General features: G+C 36.8%; 1 protein-coding gene across 1 annotated transcript in view; it reads left to right on the forward strand.

Moving 5' to 3' along the window:
• The window catches only part of GALNTL6 (polypeptide N-acetylgalactosaminyltransferase like 6), a 442,009-nt gene that overhangs the window by 146,910 nt on the left and 273,253 nt on the right, over nt 1-21,846 (forward strand). The window contains exon 2 of the mRNA XM_065634412.1: nt 14,244-14,352. Coding sequence (XP_065490484.1) covers nt 14,244-14,352 — 109 coding nt within the window. The remainder of the gene's footprint in view (nt 1-14,243; nt 14,353-21,846) is intronic.

The raw sequence follows: 21,846 nt of genomic DNA on the forward strand, positions 1-21,846 counted from the left end.
TACTTGAATCTCTCTTTTTCATCTGTTGTATGTTCTGTTTTTATGGTAGTTCTGTGGTTGTGACCTTTGTTAACTTCCCTTGTGAACTTTCTTTATATATGAGCAGAGTCATAGCTCTCTGATGTTTCACTTTAATGTCTTCATACCTGAGACCTCGTTAATGTTTAATATTCATAGACAAAAAGTGAAATTTAACGTCTCCGTGGATTCTAATATATATTAAACCGACAATTTAATGCATTTCCTTCTTGACTCCTCCCCAGGCATTTTAAAGTTCAGGTTTTTTGAGCACTGAAATATCCAGCTAAGAGAAAAAGGGGACTAATAATATTAATCCCTGTAATTGTAACAGTCATCAGTAAAAAGACAATTTTTAAAGAACAGCTACTCATGGTGCTAGCTGAGATAATATCACTTTTCCTCCATGTCTACATGGTAGTAATGGTCCTGGTTGTAGAGAGAATTGGCCTTTAAGGCAGCCCTCGAGTTTGCCTGAGAGCCACTGAAGCGTAGCTGGATATCGGCTCTGTTGGGGAATATAAGGATACTGAGTTCAGCCAAGGTAGCACGGAGGGAATAAGAGTGTTTTATGTTTATGCACAGAGACTTAGCAAAGGCAGAAGCTCTCAGCCAGGAGGCCTGGGGAGAGCCAACCTGCAGAAGCCGTGAGCCTGCTGGGATGAAAGCCTCTGCGAGGGCGAGGGTTAACCGGCATCACAGCTGTGACCCAGCAGGAGGCTGGCTGGAGGGCCTGTTATCTTGAGTTTACCAGGAAAATTGCCCTTGGAAGAGGAGGTTATGGAAGCAATCTGTATGACCATGTTGCAGCACCTTTTCTCAGGGATGAGTGCTGTGGGAAGTGCAGTACCATTTCTCTGTCTGCCATGGTTTTTTCAGAACTTAGATGGCTCTTGAGCACAGTCTTTCCATCAGTTCCTTGGTGCAACGTCACAGGAGGCTCTCAAGTACAAGATGCCTAGATATACTAATTAACACTAACATTTTCAGGCTTGAGTGCTGACATCAATAGAAGCTGTGGGTGCCTATGAAAATTAGGCTGTTTATATTAATAAGTAAAAGCAAATTTAAATACATAGCTTGGGTTCTAGTTCTTAGAAGACAGAAGGTTGTCTTTAACTCAAGTAATGAACCCATATTAGAAAAGAAGGTTTAGGTTAGACATTAGAAGGTTCTTCACCCAGAGGGTGGTGGAGCACTGGAACAGGCTCCCCAGGGAGGCAGTCACAGCCCCAAGCCTGACGGTGTTCAAGAAGAGACTGGACAAGGCTCTCAGACACATGGTGTGAACTGTGGGGTTGTCATATGCAGGGACAGGAGTTGGACCACAAAAACCCCACAGCTTTGCACATAGCTCCAGTACTATCAGAGTTTGGTGTTTATGTACTACAAGGGAAGAATAGTCTGAGAAAAACCGAAGGTCAAATCTTGGAAGCTACATTTGAGTTACAGTAGCTTGCCCTGTTCAGTTATGTGTAACCTTTAATTCCTACCAAAAGAGTGGGAGACGAGGAATTAGAAATTGAAACTCAGCGTATCAATCAAAGCTGTTATTTTACCTTACTTTAGTATGCTATTCACATTCTGGCTGTTGATAAAATTAGATTTAATTAATCACAGTACTCTGTTCAGTGAAATATACTGTGATTGGTTCTATAATTGAAAACTATTGGCATAAAATGGAAAGGTCAGCGTAAATGGCATTTGACAGAGAGGATAATCTGTTTGTCCAATTTCAAAGTTTTTGGTTCAGAGGAAAAAATGAGGTCGTTGTTTGAATTTGAAATAGTTCGTTAAAACCTCTCATAAGTCTTCCCTTCTTCCACTCCTGTTCCTATTCTCCCACCTGGAGAAGAGTTTTTGTGCATGTCTGAATTCTTTAAATATGCTGTCACTGCTAGGGGAAAAATCAGCATTTTTTCAGGCACAAGCAGGGGAAGTACAAGACCTGGTAGATATAATTGCTAGTAGTTTGGTAATTTTAAGTATATGAATCCTGTTGAACTTCAGTATCTTTTCAGATTTGTGACATAGTTCTGTCCTGACTGCCTTAATTATCTATGAGCATTTCAATCATTTCTCCACTTTTAATTAATGCTTCATAAAATACAGTGGGATTGGGTTGGAAGTGTGAAGTATATGAATGCACAACATGGGTATGTTAGGCTACTTTATTGTCAGTCAGAGAGAAAAAGCATGTTACAATAAGTAATTTAGTCTTTCTTATTTTCAAGAAATTGTCACCTCCAGGTACTTGTTTTAGTTCTTTGACCAGTTAGTATTAATGTTTCTTGTTGGCTTGTTTGGGTTTTTTAATAAGCAGTTTACACTTGCTATTCTTAGTCTTATCTAATTACTAACAAAGTAATGCTGTTCTTTTCAAAGTTTCATATACTCCCAGGGTCAGCAACAAAAGCTGAGAAGAAGCTGAAAAAAGAAGAGCATTTAGTCTAGAGGAGAGAATAATTTTCACGTCCATGAAGTGTAGCTACTGGAAAGGAAATACATTATTCCTGTCCCTGGTGAAAAGAACAAAGAAATAAAAGGCTTAAATTACGGCAAGTGATGCAGGTTAGATGAAAGGGGAAGTTTTCTAATTGCAAGAATAATGAACTATTGAAGTAGCTTGCCATGAGAGATTGTGCAGTCTCTGCTATTGGAGTTCTACAAGGGCAGATTAGTTAGATACTTCAGCAAAGTGATTTAGGCATACCTGGTCGTGATTTGAGGTGGGGCAAGATTATGTCTCAGAAAACCTTCTAGATATATTTTCATGAGTCTGTGGCTGATTGTTGTATTTCAAACAGAAAAACATGGCTTAAAACTTTCTGTAGCAGTGAATTTATTTTTGGGCTTTCAACAAAAATGTGCATGACAGGGAAACACCAGGAGCTGCCGTAATATCTTAGTAATAAGATGCTTCAGAACATCTTCAGTATTAATTGACCTGTTCTTGCAATTAACTGGATTTGGGTAAAGGAGAGCAAAATCTATTCTCTTTTGGTATGTTAAAGGTATTTACTATATTCCTGTGTTATTGTTTAGCTGGCAGAAAGTAAGAGATTGAAAACCTTTTTCTCACTTGAGTGTACTAAACAATGTTATTTTGTCAGATCTCCTCTATTTATTTTTAGAGAGTTACCTATAAAAAAATATTTACATGGGAATAGCTTGACTTAAAATCACTTAGAAGAAAGGAAAGGAAATCATTGCGGGAATGAGTATGAGGTTGAGAATGGGACGAGTGTGGAGTTAAGTCAGATTCAGAAAGCATGAGAACCAAATCCCTCCACCTCCCTCACTGTGCCCCTCCTCCCCCCCCCCAAAAAAAAAAATAGCAGGAGGAAGGGTTATAGTGCCAGCTGGAAAAAATGTAATCTAAATGTAATCTAACTTTACACAGGGAAGTGAAACAGAATCTGTAGCTCATAGCTTAGGAACTGTTTTTTTTAAAAAGTACATGACTCTTAGACTTCGCTCACGATCATCTGTGAACATCTGCAACGACTGAAAATTTTAGTTCCGTTAGTTCCAAATTCATCACGCTGGGAGCACTAGCAAGACTCCCATTGGTCTCAGTAAATCCGCATTGAGTTCACACAAAACACAGCAATTGTCGTGCTTCCAAAGACCTTGGAAGAGGTCTCCTTATCAGCTCCGTATTGTCTTAAGAAGGCTGAACAAGAATGTAAACCTGTCAGTTATGTTTAATTGGCTTTCTTTCTGCAGCAGTCTGTGCAGTTTGTTTGAAAATCTCTTAGACAATGGAAATTATTATCCAATGGAAAGAATTCTTCAAGAGATCGAGTAATGATATATATGCTGCAGCATCAGAAGCCTGCTGATAAGAGTTGGCACTTGCATTTGAGCAGATGAGTTTCGTTCAAGGTCTCCTTTAAGTGCAAGATAATAATTCTTTTCCATTATGGTTTCATTCATTTTTTATTTTTTTTTTAATCCAGTGTAACCTAAACTGCAAATTCCAAACTGAAGTATTAATGACACATGTAATTGATGTGTTTTAACACCATTTCTTGAACTGATGGATGTTTTTGCAGGAAGAAGGAGACTCCTAATAGGAACAGCATTACTTTCTGCACGTTATTTTGCATAAAAGTTTACTTTTTAATATAGATAGTCTGGAGTATTTGTAAACACATTTAGCACTGTGTGACACTCAGCAATGCAATATAGTGTTTTCCTCCTCCTCTGTATGGGCATTGCCAAAAGCTTAAGTATTCTGCAAATCAGTGGCCTTGCAACATTAATTCTGTTGTGGTGTGGATCAGCAAACAACTTCAAAAAATTCTCTTTTCCTTCTTCTTTTTAGGAAAATGTTCAGACACCAGCATAAAAAAAATTACTTTATTTCACCTGTATGCAGAGGCTGTTTCATAGAATTGTAATTTATCTATAGAGATTAGAATTTAAAGCTCATGGAAACTCTCATTAAAATATCTACTACTCTTCTGTTGTAACAGTTAAAAAATGTACTCATAGAAGGCTATTAGCTTTTACAAATACTCTGAGAGACCAAATTAAATTTGACTTTATACTGAAGTAAAAAATACAGAATATGCTATTTCATTGCTACAGAAACTCATTTTTTATAGTAAACTTTTTATTTAGCGTTAAAACATGCCAGATAGCAAGTTTGGATAAAGTTAGTTTCTGCATCTGACATTTCTTTTACAACATTTCTATTGCAACAGACCAGGCCAAGAAAACATCCATTTCTATTGAAAATATTGGTCAGCTTGAGTTATTTATAAAAAAGCAATAACAAATGGTAGCTATTTTTTTCTGATATTGCTGGGTCAGTGGTATCAGATTTGCTGCAAAACTGTTACCAGCTGTACCACTGAGATTTGAAGAATGGAACACTTGTGAATAAAGTGAAATTTTTTCATGAGTACAAGGTGCACCAAAGGAGAAAAAAAAAATAAAAAAAGCTTCTGAAATTGTTGTCGTCTTATGCAACATTACTCTAAACTTGGAAAAATATATATATCTGAAAAGTCTGTTAACAATAGGTGCTAGCATATCTTTAATATTAATCCTTGCAATATTTCAAACTGCAGGTAGTAAAAAAAAAATGATCAGTCCCCAAACTGTAAATAGATTTATCTTTGTTTCTTTTTTTTTTTAAATTACATTTTAAAAAGTAACAAAATTACTAGCAATAGGATTCTTTGCCATGGACATAGAGTTTAGTTTAGGTTTGGAGGCTTTGTGTTTGTTTGGTTGGTGTGTGTTTGGTTGGGTTTTTGTTTGTGTTTTGTTTGTTGTTTTTGTTTGTTTGTTTTTAAGGAGAAGAGAAAGGCTGTTTATATAAAAGAACATACTTATAATTTCCCATGACCATGTGGCACATGCTTAAAAAAAACTGTCATATGATGAATTCTTTCAGGAGTCACTCAAAATCATTGTTTCTGTTGTTCATCAGAAGGGTTCCATAGAGACCTTTGCTGGTTCAAAAACTGACCAACAGCCACGCTGGCAAAAATCCTGCTGAGTCTCCTCAAACTCTCTCCATGTTTTTTAATGTAAAAAATAACTTCTGAAAGAGGCGGTCATTAAAAATATGCAGCATTGACACAACATCAGGTATGATTTTTACACTTGCTGAAAATGAGTAGTCAAGTATGGATGCAGAATCTTACACTGTTGTGTTGGCAAAGCGCTCTTGAGTTGAAGGAGGAGACCTGGAGAAAGCAGCAGAGTGTCAGTGTGTGCTTTAGTTCGTTTAGATCTGTCATAGACACCTATGTTACTTGAGTTCTGTTTCTTTTCACCAAATTGTAATTGAGACAATTGAAAATAAAACATTAAGAAAAGATTGGTTTAGGTGTTTTAGTTATAGAGCAAATCTGTCAACAGCTTAGACCAGCAGGCAAATAGAAGTGGAGGTTGCTCACTCTGAAGAATCATTTTTTATTATCCCTTCAGTCTAGACCCTACCTCCTGTTCTACAGTCAGTTGAAATTGTGTCATTTAGGCCAGACTTTGCTGGTCGCCTTTGGCAATTTATGGTGTCAACAGATGCAGAGTCCAAACTCCTTCAGAGTTCAGTGCATTTTATTCCCTGTCTGTGGAACTGGTGATGTCTTCAACCTCACCCAGAGAGACTGGTGCATCTGTCGTGTGGAGAGAAACTGAGGGAGCTGGGTCTGTTCAGCCTTAACAAGATGAGGTGTTCGTACCCCTCTTACCAGTGGGTATAAATACCTGGCTGCGAGGGGTAAAGACGACAAAGCCAGACCTTTCTCAGTGCTGCTGAGGGAAAGTGCAGAAGGCAATGGACACTTAACTGAAATACAGAAAAATCTGTTCAGACACACTGTGATGTGCCCAGGATAGCTACTTGGCATTATTCTGTCCCACTGGCTGTATTCTTTTGGGGACTTAGAATACTTTTGCCTCTGTTACCTGAGTCGTTCACAGCAGTCAGGAAATGCAAATGTCAACTTTCTGGTTGCTTCTATGTTCTAGTAAGAAGAGATGCCGTGTAACTTGTTATAACAAATTAACTGAAATTGCCATGGTCCTTTCACTGAGGTGATAATGCATGTTTTGGAAAATTGAGATGTTAAAAGAAATGAGAAATAATTTTTTGAGGATAGTTTCAACATATATCAGAGTTGCGAAGCTCAGAACTTTCCTTGGGGTAACACCTGATACAGTCAACATTGTAGGAGTCCATGAACCCTTTCCCTGATAACTTGTAAAATACATGTGTTTAAAATTCTACATCCTGAGCGGCAGTGCCTCCTGCAGGATCTTAATCCATGAATGATGGATGCAAGACAGTATCTGTGCTAAAGAAGCTGTTAGTCTTCTCATACCAAACTATATTATTATACACCTGTAATCTTCCATAATTTGACATGACAAATCACAACTTCCCAGCATGCAAATACATCCTTGCAGAGTTCTCATTCGCCCTGTGCTTAAGCACTCGTATACTGGGTCAGTAGGAAATTGTGATGTTTTTAAAACTCACGTTTTAACTGGTTTTTTCTGCAGTTTTTTGACTTTAACAACATAACCATAGTGCAGCAATAACAGCTTTTATACCTGTCTATAAAAATCACAGTAATGAAATGGTTGGGGAGCTTGGCATTTTCTAAATAAGATTATTAACAGCTTTAATTTGGAATTGATGGCATGATGCTACTAGGTTGTCCATGATATTCTAGAAACTAAAAGCGCAGCAAGTCTGATATAAGTGTTTCAAAAATGAAATAAGTTTGAGTCATTCAGATGTCATAGACTAAATCAAGTGCTGCCCTTTTTTGATGTGCTGGGCTAATTATTTCTACTAATGTAAATGTCAGTGCAATGAACACTTATTTGCTGTGGCATAACAAATAAATGGCACAGGAAATCTGGGCATATGAAGAAATTAATCATGTCCTCCACTCTAATATATTGCATCAAGTCAAGGGTTTAGAAAACAATTCAGGATTCTATTTTTAGAAATGTTTTGAAAGTAGTTAAAAATAAAGTAAAAATAAAATTAAAAGGCAGTAAGTATATCTGAATATATTCTGAATTTTTCTTCTTTTTGTAAGATTCTGAGCTTTAGAACCTTTTCCACCTTCTCTTGATAGCAAATAGTAATTCTCTGCATTTTACTGAACAAACTTTGCTTCCTCGTCAGAGTCTTTCAACCTACTAAGCATATGTAGATCGACAGCAGTCAGTTATTTGAAGTATGTGGGAGGGGTGGTGCTGTGGCATAAGGTCCCCCAAATATCCCTCTGGCTACCTCCACTCTCCCTTTCTCCCCGGACATCTCTCATGTGTCCCTGAAGTGGCAGCAGCTTTGGCAGGCCATGGCTGGCCAGCAGCGGTGCCGGACTGACTGGAACCATCTGTGAGTGGCATTGAGTGTTGAGTGCCCCAGTGGGCAGGGCAGGTGCCACTGCAGCCTCTGCTCCCCTCCCAGGGGGACAGCATCCCACAGAAGGACCCTGAGGAACATGTAGCCTGGGGGTTCAAAACTGTCAGCTCGTATCTTCAGACTGTGCGATGCCTGCTCCTGGTATCTTTAGGAAATATCCTGGTGGATCCAAGTTACTAGGTGCAATACTTTCATTTTATGGTGATGGGAACTTCACGGGTGCTTTAGAACTGTATTGCATGTCTTCGTTCTGCATAATACTTATACATAAATATCAGTAATATGTCACAGTTCAACTGTAAGACCTTTTCTGTTTTTTAGTCAGACACAGGAAAGGAGAGCCACGTAGATGATATTCAGAGCTTAAGCATAAAGGCATAGAGATGAGATAGTGTGATGTTTGGATTTTTTACCTTTTCTATAGATCAGGCTGCTTTATATCAAGCACATCCTTAGTGGAAATAATATTTTGGTTTTCATCTCTAATATCCTCAGCCAGGCACTGCACCAGAATGGATTTTGCTTGTATGTGTAAGTGGGAGAGCTCTTGACTTCAGGTTTGGGTGCTGTAGTGCTAATATTTCACTTTGCTGGTCTTGTGCTAAAATTTAACATAAACAGAAAAAGGGGAAATTTTTCAAAACGAGTCATTTTCACGACCGTTCAAACTCTTGGGAAGAAGCTTCATGAGAATGTCTATCTTCCTGTGCTTATAATAATACCAGAACAGAAATTTGGCAAATGGACATGTTGTGATTTTGCAGCTGATTTATAGTAAACATATGGTTATGGCGGTATATCCAATGACACCACTCTTTAAAAAGTGATCCTTTATTCTCATAAAGGAATGATTTTAATTGCTCAGTGGGTTCTGATTTTTTTATTGTTGTCTTGTTTGGTCAGGGTAGTTGGTCAGAGCTTAGAGTCCTGAGAGTTATCTGTGTCAGGAGGATGGAAAAAAACCCAAAACAGTGAATAATCTGTTTTACACAACACTGTTTATAAACACTATACAAAATCTTTTATTTCAAGAACAAAGGGGAGTCAGTGATTGTTTTTATGCTTCTGTTGAAACATCCCTGAAGGTGTCTAATCTCAGCACTTCTTTACTGCCTTACATTCTCATGTGCATCTTTTCCTGAGCAGGAACAAGTGCTTATGTTCTAGGGAAGATTATTTCCTAAAATTCATTAAACAATTGGAAATGGTTGTGCTGATCAGCATATGATGTTTTGTTAATGCAGTATTTGATCGTATGTTGGTGTTTAGTAAAATAACCCTCAAGCTAGTGAGCAAATCCTCAGGCTCGAAGAGAATCTGTAATTATCTCTTCTTTATTTTAGAAAGGTGCATTTCCATTGATGTATCATCTTCCTTTGCCTGAGTCCCCTCTAATTGTCTGCCTCCGCAGAGTAAAATTAAAAATAAATGAGTTATTCGGTGAAGGCACTTGTTTCCGAGTTCGAGCTTTCAAATGTCACAGCAGAGAAGCTTTTTTCTCTCTCGGAGGGATCTAATAGTCTCTGAGTTTTTGATAATTGTGCTATTTTTTGGGCTTATCATATTCTCTGTAATTGAACCAGATGTTGAGTCTTCTCTAGAGGAGAAGGATCTTCTGAGTCTATGTAGTACTGCATCAGTCTTGCATCCCAAAAGGTTTGAGGTTAATGTGAAAATGAAATAGTAAGGCAGATGCTGTATGTAATGTTACTGTAGGTGGGTAATCCCTTTCGGACTGAAACACTTAAAAATGTGAAACTCACAGCTGCATGCTACATGTAACAAATGGTTGGATGATAAATTGTTGTAGGATTTTTTTGACATCCAGTCAAAATCCAGCTCTTTGTATGCAGAATGATATTTGCTATTATAATAGTGCTGCAATGATAAAAATAGTTCTTGAGTTCAAGAGGCACAGGACTGTAAGAGGCAGACTGCACTATTTGTGGGTGACTTACAGAAACGTTTTAGAGGGGAAAACCCTGAGTATGTTTCATCTAATCAGCTGTGCTGGTTTTTCATTGCTATATATTGATTTATCACTGAAGAATTTATATAAGCATGACTTCTGTGTTAGGGTGAGGTACTGGAGGGAAAGCAGGGGTGCCTGGGCCTTCTGCTTTCTCATACCTTGTTTTCCACTGAAAAGAAGCCCTACTGCATATGTTGGAAGGAACCATAATGTTCTCCAGTCCTGCTTGTCATTTCTTAGCCCCTCATGTATACCAAAGTGTATTGTTGCCCTTGCAGTTACATACACATGTAGACCTAAGACTTCACACCGATTGTGCAGTGTTACCACTATTTAAATTTATGAGAACCCAGAATGTGCAAATAATGAACACGTATTCTCCAGAAGACTTTGTCTCCCATCAGCTATGGCTCAGTAATTTGCTTAGCCACAGATAAATAATCCTTGATAATTTTTTCTTTTATGCACTGGAAGCCAAGCTTATTTGATTATTTGTTTAAATGTCTAAACCCAATTTTATGCTGAAATCATAAGATATTTTATAGCATGAATTTAATCCTTTTTGGTCTGGCTGCTCATATGTCACCCCTAAAATGAAGAATTCCTTTTGTTTCCTTCTGCAGCATTTCTACTTCTGTGGTGTGGTTAATTTTATTTCAGTTTAGCCCATCAGCTTATGGTTAAATAAGTGCTCAGCAAAAATTCAGAATCAGGATCTGTTAGTACATTTGATCTTGTGAAGTGACTTCATAATCACCTACTCATAACTTATCTTTCTGAGATTGACTGTAGAAGTTGGGATGTAGTTTCTGGGCTTTCTTGTGTGTACTTACAAGTAGCAACATATCTTGGTTATTATTGGTTATTATCTAGCCTTTACACCATATTGGTCATTATTGGTTATTATCTAGCCATTACACCAGATCATCATAGCCTGTGTAAAACAAAACCAGTTTGCTCTAGTTTGATGCACAATAGTGTAAATAGTCAATGTATCCAAAAAGACGGAGAACTGAGAAAGAAGAGTATGTAGGGTGAAGACAAGGTTAGAATAAGACTATTAAATTTTTTTTGTTTGTTGGTTTTTTTTTTCCTTTCCTTCCTTTGCTTACTTTCCAGCTAGAGATGCTTTAGAAATGTTGGCTCTTCCAGTCATTGTCATCTGGAAGAAGGAGTCATGTGAGCATACTTAGGCAGAGTTTTATAACGGAGCCTTTTAGCAGTTTTAAAACGTTCCAGAAACTGTGTTTTAAGGTCTTTCAAACTGTAATTTGTTTACCCCTAGGCAGAAGTGAAATGGAGGAAGTTTTCTCAAGTGCTTTTGTATCTTGTTAAGCAATATAGCAACATCAAAAAAAAGAAGGAAAAAAATATCCTTCAGTTGCTGACAAGGGAGATATTTAGTTGAGGGAGTGAAGACAGTTCTGATTTCTTTGGAGCTGTAGAATTTTCTCTGCAAAGCTCTTGCTCTTTACAGAGTCTGGCTGTGAAACTCTACATCCCTTCCAAAGCCCTGTTTCATGCACACTGCAGATGTAAAACTAGTGTGTACACAGGCTGAAATTAATGAAGTCCAGTCTCCCTAAGGGCCACAATGTTCACTCCCCATTGAGATGATGCAGTCTGAATACCACTTTCAGGAAGCCACTTGTGAGGGCATTGTATTTAATTTCCCCCCACACTGAAAGGATGTTAGAGCTGAAAAATCATCATGGTATTGCTTTCTCCTAACAGTATGTTTTTTGATGTGAGAGAGTTAAGAAATTTATTATTAAAAAAAAAATCTGAACCCAAACAAAACCAAAAAAACAATAATCCAAACAAACCCCTCAGTCTTTAAACAGGGACTTATGATGGCACCAACACTATGCTTTTGAATTTATTTGTTTCCTATTTGCTCTTAGGGCAATGTAACCCATCTGAAATAAGAGCCACAGCAAGACGTAGTTAGGTTTTTGTGTATCACATGACATTTGGATTTATATTTGTCCTTTTGCTAGATTAATTTTCATGAATGTATTTATTTAACTATATAATGCTTGCAAGAGGGCCCTCTGGTGCATTAGACTTGTAAATGTTATCAGGTAGAGTAACTACAAGTAATTAGTATTTTTTAAGAGTAATGGCGTCAAAATACAAATAGGCACAGGGAACCAGCTGTAAACTCTACTACTCAGCTTTCTTTCAGTATGCTGCGAACTTGCCGTTTAAATCACTATTTTTAGGGAAAGAAGCCATCACAGGATTAAAGGTTCACAAAAGTAAAGTTTATCTTGCTTTTGTTACTTTTGACAGTCTTGAATTTTTGGGACCCAGTGGTTGACACTAGCTGTACCAATATTGACAAGGGATAGAAGTTTAATTGAAGCCAATCTGTCTGGGCCCAACTTTTAAAGACCCAGTTAGTGCTTCAGAGTGGATGATTTTAGGAATTTGGGCTCAAGAATCATGGTTAACACTGTTGCAGCCTGTGTTCTACCTTATGCTTCTGACTTTAAGAAACAAGCTATTTCATGTTACTATTAGGATATTAGCATTACTTGAACTTCGGAATTATTGAAAATAATGAGTTCATTTCAAGGACATGACAGGTTAGATATTTTGATAATATGAAATAGTTTTATCAGGATATCTTCAGTTCCTCCAGATGTGAACCTCTGACTTGTATTATATTAAGACAGGAGAACGGAGCGTTTTCTTGAAATATGTCTGCAAAAGATGTAACAGAAGAAAAAACACAGGCTGCATTGCATTTTGGTGATATGTAACATAAGTTACCTTCAATATTCAAACTAAAAAAGTAGGTCACTGTAGCAGAATGTGATGGATTTTTCTCAGTAACTCAGGGATTTGTTGGAGAGCATTGAGCTCACAACACTTTGCCCAAAGTAGAGATCTTCTGCATGGGTCTTTTTCAGTCAGGGTTTCTAGCATCCTTGGCTTGAAGGTAACCAGCCATGCCTGGCGTCCCTCACTTCTTGTGTACAACTCTGAAAGCCTTTGAACCCCAGTTTTAAGCATGGCTTAGCTAACAGATCCACATCATGTAGCCTGGCAACCATTTGCCAGTGCTATAAAGAGAAACCCTAACCGAAACTGCTGGTACAACTTCACTTGGAGCCACTGAGTGTCGTCCAGTTTTGTGCTGCCAGTAGTGTAAAATCAGTAAGAAGAGAAGATGGGTGAGTCCAATGTTCCTTGGGTTTACATACTTCATACATGAAGTTCAGAGCATCACTCTTACATATGCATAAGATTTTTGCAGAGCTTGCAGTATTTCCTAGTAGAAGACTATCAAATGTTGCTCCTCTGGAACTGCTTTTCAAGTGTATTTTCACTCACTCTGTGATAACATTTGTCACATGCATTATACACATACCCTCCATTCTGGACAACTTACTGGTTCAAACCTAGGATTAACAGAACTAGAGTTTTCATGTTGCTCCTGAGCAACAATGAATTGCTCCCTCACTTCAGCACAGATATGGTAGATCATCTTATTTGCTTATCATCATTTTCTCCACTTCTTTTACCACATTTTTGTAAATTAAACATTTAGAAAAAGGTTACCTTTATTTGAAAGCTTCTGCACCTTTGTACTGCTTCCTACAGATCTAAATTTCGTGTACTTCTAATGGTACTTTTCTATTTTATTTTTAATAAATTGCCAGCATTTGGCAGAAAGAATGGTAAAAAAAGAAAGATTATAGAAAGACAAATTTGCTTAGAAGCAAAAAGCGGTTCTTAGCTTTACTCAAGAATTTGCAGTTTGGAAAGGGGGACTCAACCTACCAGTTGCATGTCGTGCAGGGCTTTTTTAATGGGTATTGGGGGTGGGGGCGGTGTTTGTTTTTTCCTCTTTATCTCTTACCATGAAGAAAGATGTACAGGATTTCAAAGTCCACAAAACTCCCAGATTAAAGAGAAACATTGAAAGGTGCTCAGTAACTATAACTCCAGTTTTGCACAAGTGATAGTTTAAGGAAAAAATCAAGGTACTTCATGAGTTGAAGGATGAGGCATTTTTGAAGCCTGTACAGTTTTAGTGGTCCATTTACATTCCATGAGCTTCTTACCAAGCAGTCATAGCAGGACACTGCTGGAAAGAAAAATGTTAAGCACAAGTTGTTTGACATACTTCGATTAATTATATGTCAAGAACTAAATTCATGGTTTTCTCACACTACTTAGAAAAATAGCTTCATTTACCACAGTGGAGTTTCAATATTTGCACTGGATAAACAAAATGTTTTATATGCCTCTGCCATATTATAAATGTTCTTCTGTAATAATGCAAACCATATATGTATGTATATTTATTTGTTTGTTTGTTTACTGTTTTCACAGACACTTCCATTGGGGCTGGGAGACAGACAACTCTTTACCTGGACTGATGGCTTGAAAAGGAAGGACTGGCATGATTATGAAAGCATTCAAAAAGATGCTATGCGTTCAGGTATATATAAATTCAGAGGAAAATTTAAGTGTTTTATTCATTCTTTCTCCATATAGTCGTCTTTTCTTCCAAGACAGCAGAAAGTGTTCCAAACAGCTGTTTATGACTGCAGCATGTCCTAAGGATGTAATGTTCTGAACTGAGAGGTCAGGCCAAGTGCAAATACCTTATATCTGAAAACAGCCAAGTGAAAATAATGTGTTTCATGCTAATAGCTATATAATGATTGTACAAGGAAATGGGGAAAATATTATTAAGAACATTTTTTTCATGTTGAAATCAGTTGTTTTACTGTGATGAAATATAAGCAAAAGTGTTGGTTTCCAAAGGGACATGTTACAATTGAAGCTGATTTGTCCTTAAATCAGTGGATAAAACCTGGGTGTAGTACCTATAACTGTCAAGAACATCCAAGGTTATGTTAGAAAGAAACTTTGACCCTTTTATCGTTGTCAAACTCTAACCCTTTAGTCTTGCTAAAGCTACTTCACTTCATTCTGACAATCTAAAATTATTTGAAAATAGGAGCAAATTGTATTTGCAGATACACTGAAGGACACTTTGTTACAGTGAGTAATGTAATTTTAATGCTGTATGCCATATGGGCAAAGAAAGGTTTCTGTTCCTCTTTCTGTCATCAGAGCATGTTCAGATTTTAATCTTTCTTTTATAATATAATTTACAACTATTCAACATAAGATGAATCAAAGTAAAAGGAAGGGAAACAGCAATTGAATTGCATCTTAATCAGTGTCTGAAAGTCATATTTTACAAAGGCCAATCTATTATTATAAGATAAATTATGCTATCCTGATCCCACTGTCAGAAGACAACCAACACCTTCCCCCCAAATATCTCTCTAACTGAATCCAGTTGACAGATTTGGAAGACTTGGTAAGTACTTATTTTTGCAGGGGCCTGAATGATTAAAGCATTTAAAGTGTAGGTTAATTTTATAAACAGCTTTTCCCTTTCTCTTTTAAATCTTTTTGCCCACTAACTGAAAAAATTATCCATCCCTCCCACATGTGCTTAGGAGGAAAAGAGGTGGGGATGGGGTTGAAGTTATTCTAGGTGTCTTAGAAGTTGTCAGGTCAGTGTTAATTGTGTTCCAAATTGCTAAGTGCAATATGGCAAATATCTAAGAGAGAATGTATGAAAGAGAAGCAGCATATATTTAGAAACATGCACACGTGTAGGGTATGTCACACATTACCTGGTTACAAAGGACCTTTTTGTGGTGTGTGCACTGATGATTTAGCCATGTACTTTTGATTCCTAAATATGTTATGTGGACCTAAATATGTTGTGTTTTAGAAAATAAACAGTAATATGCATGATTGTCTGATGCATAGCTATATATAGCATTACCAACGTAATGTAAGCCATTGCATGGAGTCAACTAAGAAATTAGCAAAGCATGTTATGTAGCTTTGTAATTCCCAGTTCTAGTCCTAACATTTTAACTGTAGCAGGACGCCCTACTATATGAATATTTTTTCCATTATTCTGTTCTTGATAATAATAATTATACTTAAAATATTCTGACTTATTTGTGGTTTATTTTGCTTCCTTGTGAAAGTGTTTGCTGAGTCTGACCATTTAAGAACTCATTTTTAATGATTTCTATCTGTCATTATTATTCATTAGATTAAATTAACTTTCAGTTTGGTTTTTTTTCTTTGAAAATCGCAACATAGAAATGCAAAGCTAGAGTATCTCAGTGCACTCTTTTGGGACATATGAATCCCTAATAACAAACCAAAATATAGCTGAAATCAACTTTTAGTTAAAAATCAATCTGGCGGCGCGAAATAACACCAGTGAAAGGGCTTCTGAGGACATTTCAGGAAAGGCAGTCAGTACTCATTACACAGAAGAAAGGAGTGAAGACTTTTTTGAATTCCGTTTAGCTGTTTATCTTTAAAGCTTACGATTTCCTAAGCACTGGGATTGTGAATTTCATAAATCTAATTATGGGGAGGTGCTAGTTTCTCCATGGCTAATTCTTCTGTTTCAAGGCCAAATATTTAGATCTCCTTTTATTCCACCAAATTAAAACTGGTGTTCCTGAATTTGAGGGGTCTCTCCTCAATGCAGATCGTTCAATTATTATAGAGCTAAAGAGAAAGCTATTTGCAAGACATGCAGAAAAATAGTACTATTTCTATTTATTTCAAATGTTCCCGGTCATCTTTCTTTGTCTTTAAAATTACAAATGATCTTACATATAAATGCTGGAGTGAGCTCAAGTTACTTTTGTTTTTATGGGGCTTTGTTGGACCACCTGAGGTTCCAATGTATGTTTGTGGTGCTTCTACCACTAGTTCACATTTTGTTAGCATCATGATGGTACTTCAGAAGGACTGAAGCGAATAGTGGAGTGGCAAGGCTTTACATGTAGCCAAAATGCAATTAATATTTGAAGACTTACAGAGACAGAGGCTCCAATCACTGATACTATTTGTTCAACTTCTCACTTATATGGAATTTGCTCATAGTATAGATCCTTCCAAGGTCAGTTCCCTTCAGCTGGAATTATTTGCTTAAGTTCTTTTGAGTGGATAACACCCTTCTGGGCTTCCCACCTGAGAAGACAAAGGATGGTACAGATTCAGTCACACCATAGCTGCTGCTGACTGTCACTGTTCCATCAGTGAAGGTCTGAACCTGTCTGGTGTCCTGGTGTCCACTTCTGCCACACATAGTTTTTGTTTAATGTTCTTTAACAGCTTAGGTTATCAGTTTTACAGCAGAAGACACATTAACTAGTAGGTACACATGTAATCTAAAGACCTCTGATGAGGTGCTTACTTTTTGAAAATACATGTCTCGTGTTAAGAATAGAAGAAGCACATCTGAAGCTGTTTCACACAGCCAAGTCCAGGCAAGCCTCTCCAAATGTGTGTAAGATTACATCTACACTTGGACATCAGATCATCTTTTTTTAGTGCCCTTGTGGATCATTATTCTGTTCTCAATGCAGAAGCAATGTACTTTTACTGGATATATATGTATGTGTTTGTATGTGGAGAGATATATATATTCTACTCCGCTGATAATGATGTTATAGAAAGAGATAAGCTCCTCCAGGAGGCACACCAATGTAAGATATCACAGGTGGTATGGCCTGTGATTAAGGCAGCAGTCTGTAAGTCTATAAATTTAACTATAATATCCAGTTTTCTCACACGTTTCATTTTCTCTGTGACTTGATTTATTGGAATTAGCTAACACTTACTGACTCTATTAAGAATGTTGTAGGATATTGTTTCTTACTACTGGAGAATATTCAAAGCAGTCTTTGGAGTCATAATTCCTTAATAGCTAATTAGTTCAACAACCATATTTTTTCTGTACCCTAGTAAAAATCTGTAAATCAGCATGTGATGTGGGACTGCACTGCCATCAGCTTTGCTTATCACAGCAAGGTCCAGTGGGCTATGCACAGATTTCTCTGAGATATGGCCATGATGCTACTGATACTGTCGCAGAGATGCACAAAACAGCGATTAGGTCCTACACCTAAATCCAGCTGTATCTTGTGTAACACAATACCTACTGTACAGCCACTACTGAAAGGAAACTATCATCCAGTCTGCTTGGATTTTCCTCTCTGACTTCAAACATTTGTCATTTTGATTTAGAAAAAAAACAACGAGAACAACAACAAACTACCCTAGAATCAGCAACTTGGATTTTCTGAAATTAACTGGATATGCAAATGGGTTAAAAATTCCCCACTAACAGACCTGCAGATACAGTTCCATGTGAGTGATTCCTTAATCTCCAGAAATGATGGTGCAGTACCAGCACAAATGGTTACAATTTAATAAATGATTTCTTAGTAGTCAAGTGCAAGGTCAGTGAAACAGATAATTCATGCCGTCCCAGTTGGGTCATTTTCTTGCAAAGAAGAAATAACTTGGGGATCCACAGGTTACTTGTGAAGTATTTTCTGCTGTGAATAAAAAGTCCAAAGTGGTCCTAGATAGATATGGAATGAAATTAATTTACATGATACTAGTAAAAGTATTATTTGGTCAGTCAATGTAGACGGAATGCCCAGCCTTTCTAGAGAACATTACATTTAAAGCATCATGATGTTTAGTGTTGATGTTTTCCAAATAAGACATAAGAAATTTTTTATTTCAAAATTATTCTTTTTTCTTGGATCTTGATTGTTTTAAAATCTCCAAAACTAAGTGGTGGGTTTTTATTATTTTTAATTTTTTTAAAGGAGTTATTGATAAATCCCCCAAGTTGATTTTTTTTTTCTTTATCTAGAAAATAGGAAGTAATTTATTCATGTATTCCTGTTGTTTATCTTACCTGTACAGAACTTTTGAAACTCACAGGGCAGCGAGATGAGACATAGGAATGATATTGGTCCAGGTGATTGGGAGATGAGTCTGTTATGTTTGAGAAGTTTTTCCCATACTTATTTGTATTGCTGAAGATTGTTCTTTAAAAAAAAGAACAAACAAACAAAACCCCCACACCAACAAAAAAAAAAATCAAACAAAAAACACACAACCACACTGAGGCACAGTATAAAAGATATTTGTGCTGGATATTATGCTTTGGTTTATTTTCCTTAAAAGACTGACCAAGGAGCACCCCTGTTTTAAATGTTCATATAAACAAACTAATCAGTGTCTGTTCCATCTGTTATTGGAAGGAAAGACTCCACCTGGTTACAGTGTTCCTTTAGGAAATGCATTTCTTGCTCTTTTCAGATACTTTGAAAAATAACCTTTTATACAGCCAAATTTTTCATTCTCTACCCATTGTCACTGTAGGTATTCTATTCCAAAAATTTCTCATTCTGTCTGGAATCTTGGTAGTTCTTTGACTGCTATGAAAGAATGATTTTGATGGATTAATTGTATATTTTCTGTATACTATCATATTTACTCTTGGCTTTTTAATGTGACTTAGGAAAAGCACTGGAACTACTACCGGCTAATTTGCTGTTATACTTGCAGCTTATTTCTCTTTCCCAAATTTCTAATGCAGTTTCAATATTTCCAGTCTCTGAGTGGAAATAAGACTTCCAAAACAGTTCTAAGAATTTTAGTTGGTTGATTTTGATGCAAGAATGCGAGAAGCCAATAGAGGGACTGTGCTGTTTAGTTGCAGAAGTGCTAATTGCTATGCTGTTAGTAGAACAGAGAAGATAGCCAATTAGTTGCCAGTTATCCTAGCCCTGATTTATTCTAAGGCAGAAAGGAACATTTAATGATTTATGTTAAATATACTGCTCATCAGTACAAAATAGATGTAGTGAAATGAAAATTATTTCATTCAGTCAATCCAATCACTTCCATTTTTCTCTGAATGTTACTCTGTCATTACCTCAAAACTAGTGATTGAAATATAGGAAAAGGGATGCAAAAGTATACCTTAAAAAAAAAAAAGGAAAAAGAAAAAAAGTAATTCCCAGCTAAACAGTTGTGATAGATATTTTAGGAAGAATAAAAATAAATAGAAGTTTAATTGTTTCCATTTTTTGAAGTAAGCCATTAAGTCAATCAGATATTACAATGGAGGGTGAGGGAACAGAATAAGCTAATCAGAGAAACTGACTTCTTTGGAGCTGGTGTGTCATGCCATCTTTCTGACAAGAAATCAGCATTTAAAATAAGAGCTCTTTCTATTAATTTATTTTCCTCTGGGAATGCAACTGATGACATGCCTTGATGAAGAATATGCTTCATTTGCATTAAAAAAGTATGAGAACTATAAACAAATGCAAATCTTACATCTGTCATAATTTTTGTTTCAGTAAGTAGTAAACAATGTCTTATGTATATATCAGAAGAGCGTTCTTGCATCACAGTTCAGAGTTGTGAGTGCACCCCGTGTGAATGCAGCTTGCATAGTGATAACCCAGGTAGCCACCAGTATGCGTACCAGTCCAGCTACAGCAACCACAGGTCTGTGAAGGCAGTGTCAGTCTGCCTGCATCTCTGGATAGAGATCCTGGATGCTGAAGCCCCTGGTGCTGCCATTTATCAGCTACAGACTTGGCAAGTTTCTTCATTTAACTAGAGTTTTCCCTGCTTCCTTTCGGTGGTCTGGAGAGGACTTTGAGGACGCATCTGTGAAGATGTTCATTTCAGGAGTGTGGTGACTGCTGTGGCACCAATGGCCACTGATTTTCCAGCCTGTCTGTGTAGAACTAGGAGTCTGAGATCCCTGAATGCTCCAGTGAGGAATGAGATTCACAGGAAGGAGCCATGAAAGCCTGAGTTAGTAATTCAAATGCATCCATGAGAAGAAATTCTTTTGATTCCACCTCTGTCTTTATGTCCTGGGCAGTGAGACTGAGAGTCCTAGAGAATCAATCAATGTCATTGTTACTACGTTTCTGAAAGTTTTTGTATCTATTTCTCTCAAGAAATTCTCAGCTGTATGTGCTCATCAATTCCAAGTAATAGCACTAATGATGAATTACAGCCTTCCTCAGATAATAGGAAAGATTAAAATGTGTAATGCTTGGGCTTTTAAAGAAGTACAGATGGAATGTTTATATTTAAATATACTGCTATTTCTGGTCATGAGAAGCTATTTCTAACTAGAAGTGATAGTTACTGCAAAAGAGGAACTGGATGAATAGAAAAATGGGAACTTTTCAGCTGACCAGAACTGATAGAAAACAAAAAATAAGGTATAATTTCTGAAAAAAAAATCAATTCTGTTAATCAAATTAACAGTCCATAAAGTGATGTAGAAAGCTTGCATACTGCAAGTTCCGTAGAGTTTTTTTGTTTTCAATTTCTATTCTTTAAATACTGTCTTTATTTCTTTATAATGGTTTGGATATATTTTTGACTGCTTGCATGTGTATGCTGAAATGATTATGTTCTACGAGGGGTGTTGAAAATTCAGTGTAATCGAAAGCAAATTTCTGAGAGAATGCTAACAGGTAAGAAGCTGTGTTATAGCACTAAATACAAATTTGTAAAAATCTTTGTCTTCAAAACCAATTGCTTAAGGAATAGATAAAGTGACTTCCAAGATGTGAGCGTCAATACTTTTATGTTTGACTGTTGACTATTTTGCTCCTGTCTGCTAATAAGATCTCAGAGGAAAAAACTTTTAGAATGTATCATATCACCCAATGGTTATCCCATCAGTTACCAAGCAATTTGCACAGCCTTTGTTCCTCCTATTTGTATATTTAAATAGCATGTGGAAGCCTTATGTAGAGGGAAGGAATGAAGGTTTTTAATTCTTTCCTAGATTCAGTATAGTCTTTACTTTTTTGCTTCTTCAAAATATCATCTTGACTGGGAGAAGAGGATTTTAAAGATCTTGACCTTTGCATGCCTCAGTGTGGGCATTTCATAAAGATTATTTGTAGAACTAGAGAACATACTGTCTGTTTTTTTATACAAACAAACATTCATACAGATGAGTTCTATAAACAAACTAAACAGAGCCATTGAAAGAGAAGTGAACTGTCTATGTTTGTGACGAAAATGGAAA

The sequence above is a fragment of the Caloenas nicobarica genome, chromosome 4 (genome assembly GCF_036013445.1).
Source record: "Caloenas nicobarica isolate bCalNic1 chromosome 4, bCalNic1.hap1, whole genome shotgun sequence".
NCBI lineage: Eukaryota > Metazoa > Chordata > Aves > Columbiformes > Columbidae > Caloenas > Caloenas nicobarica.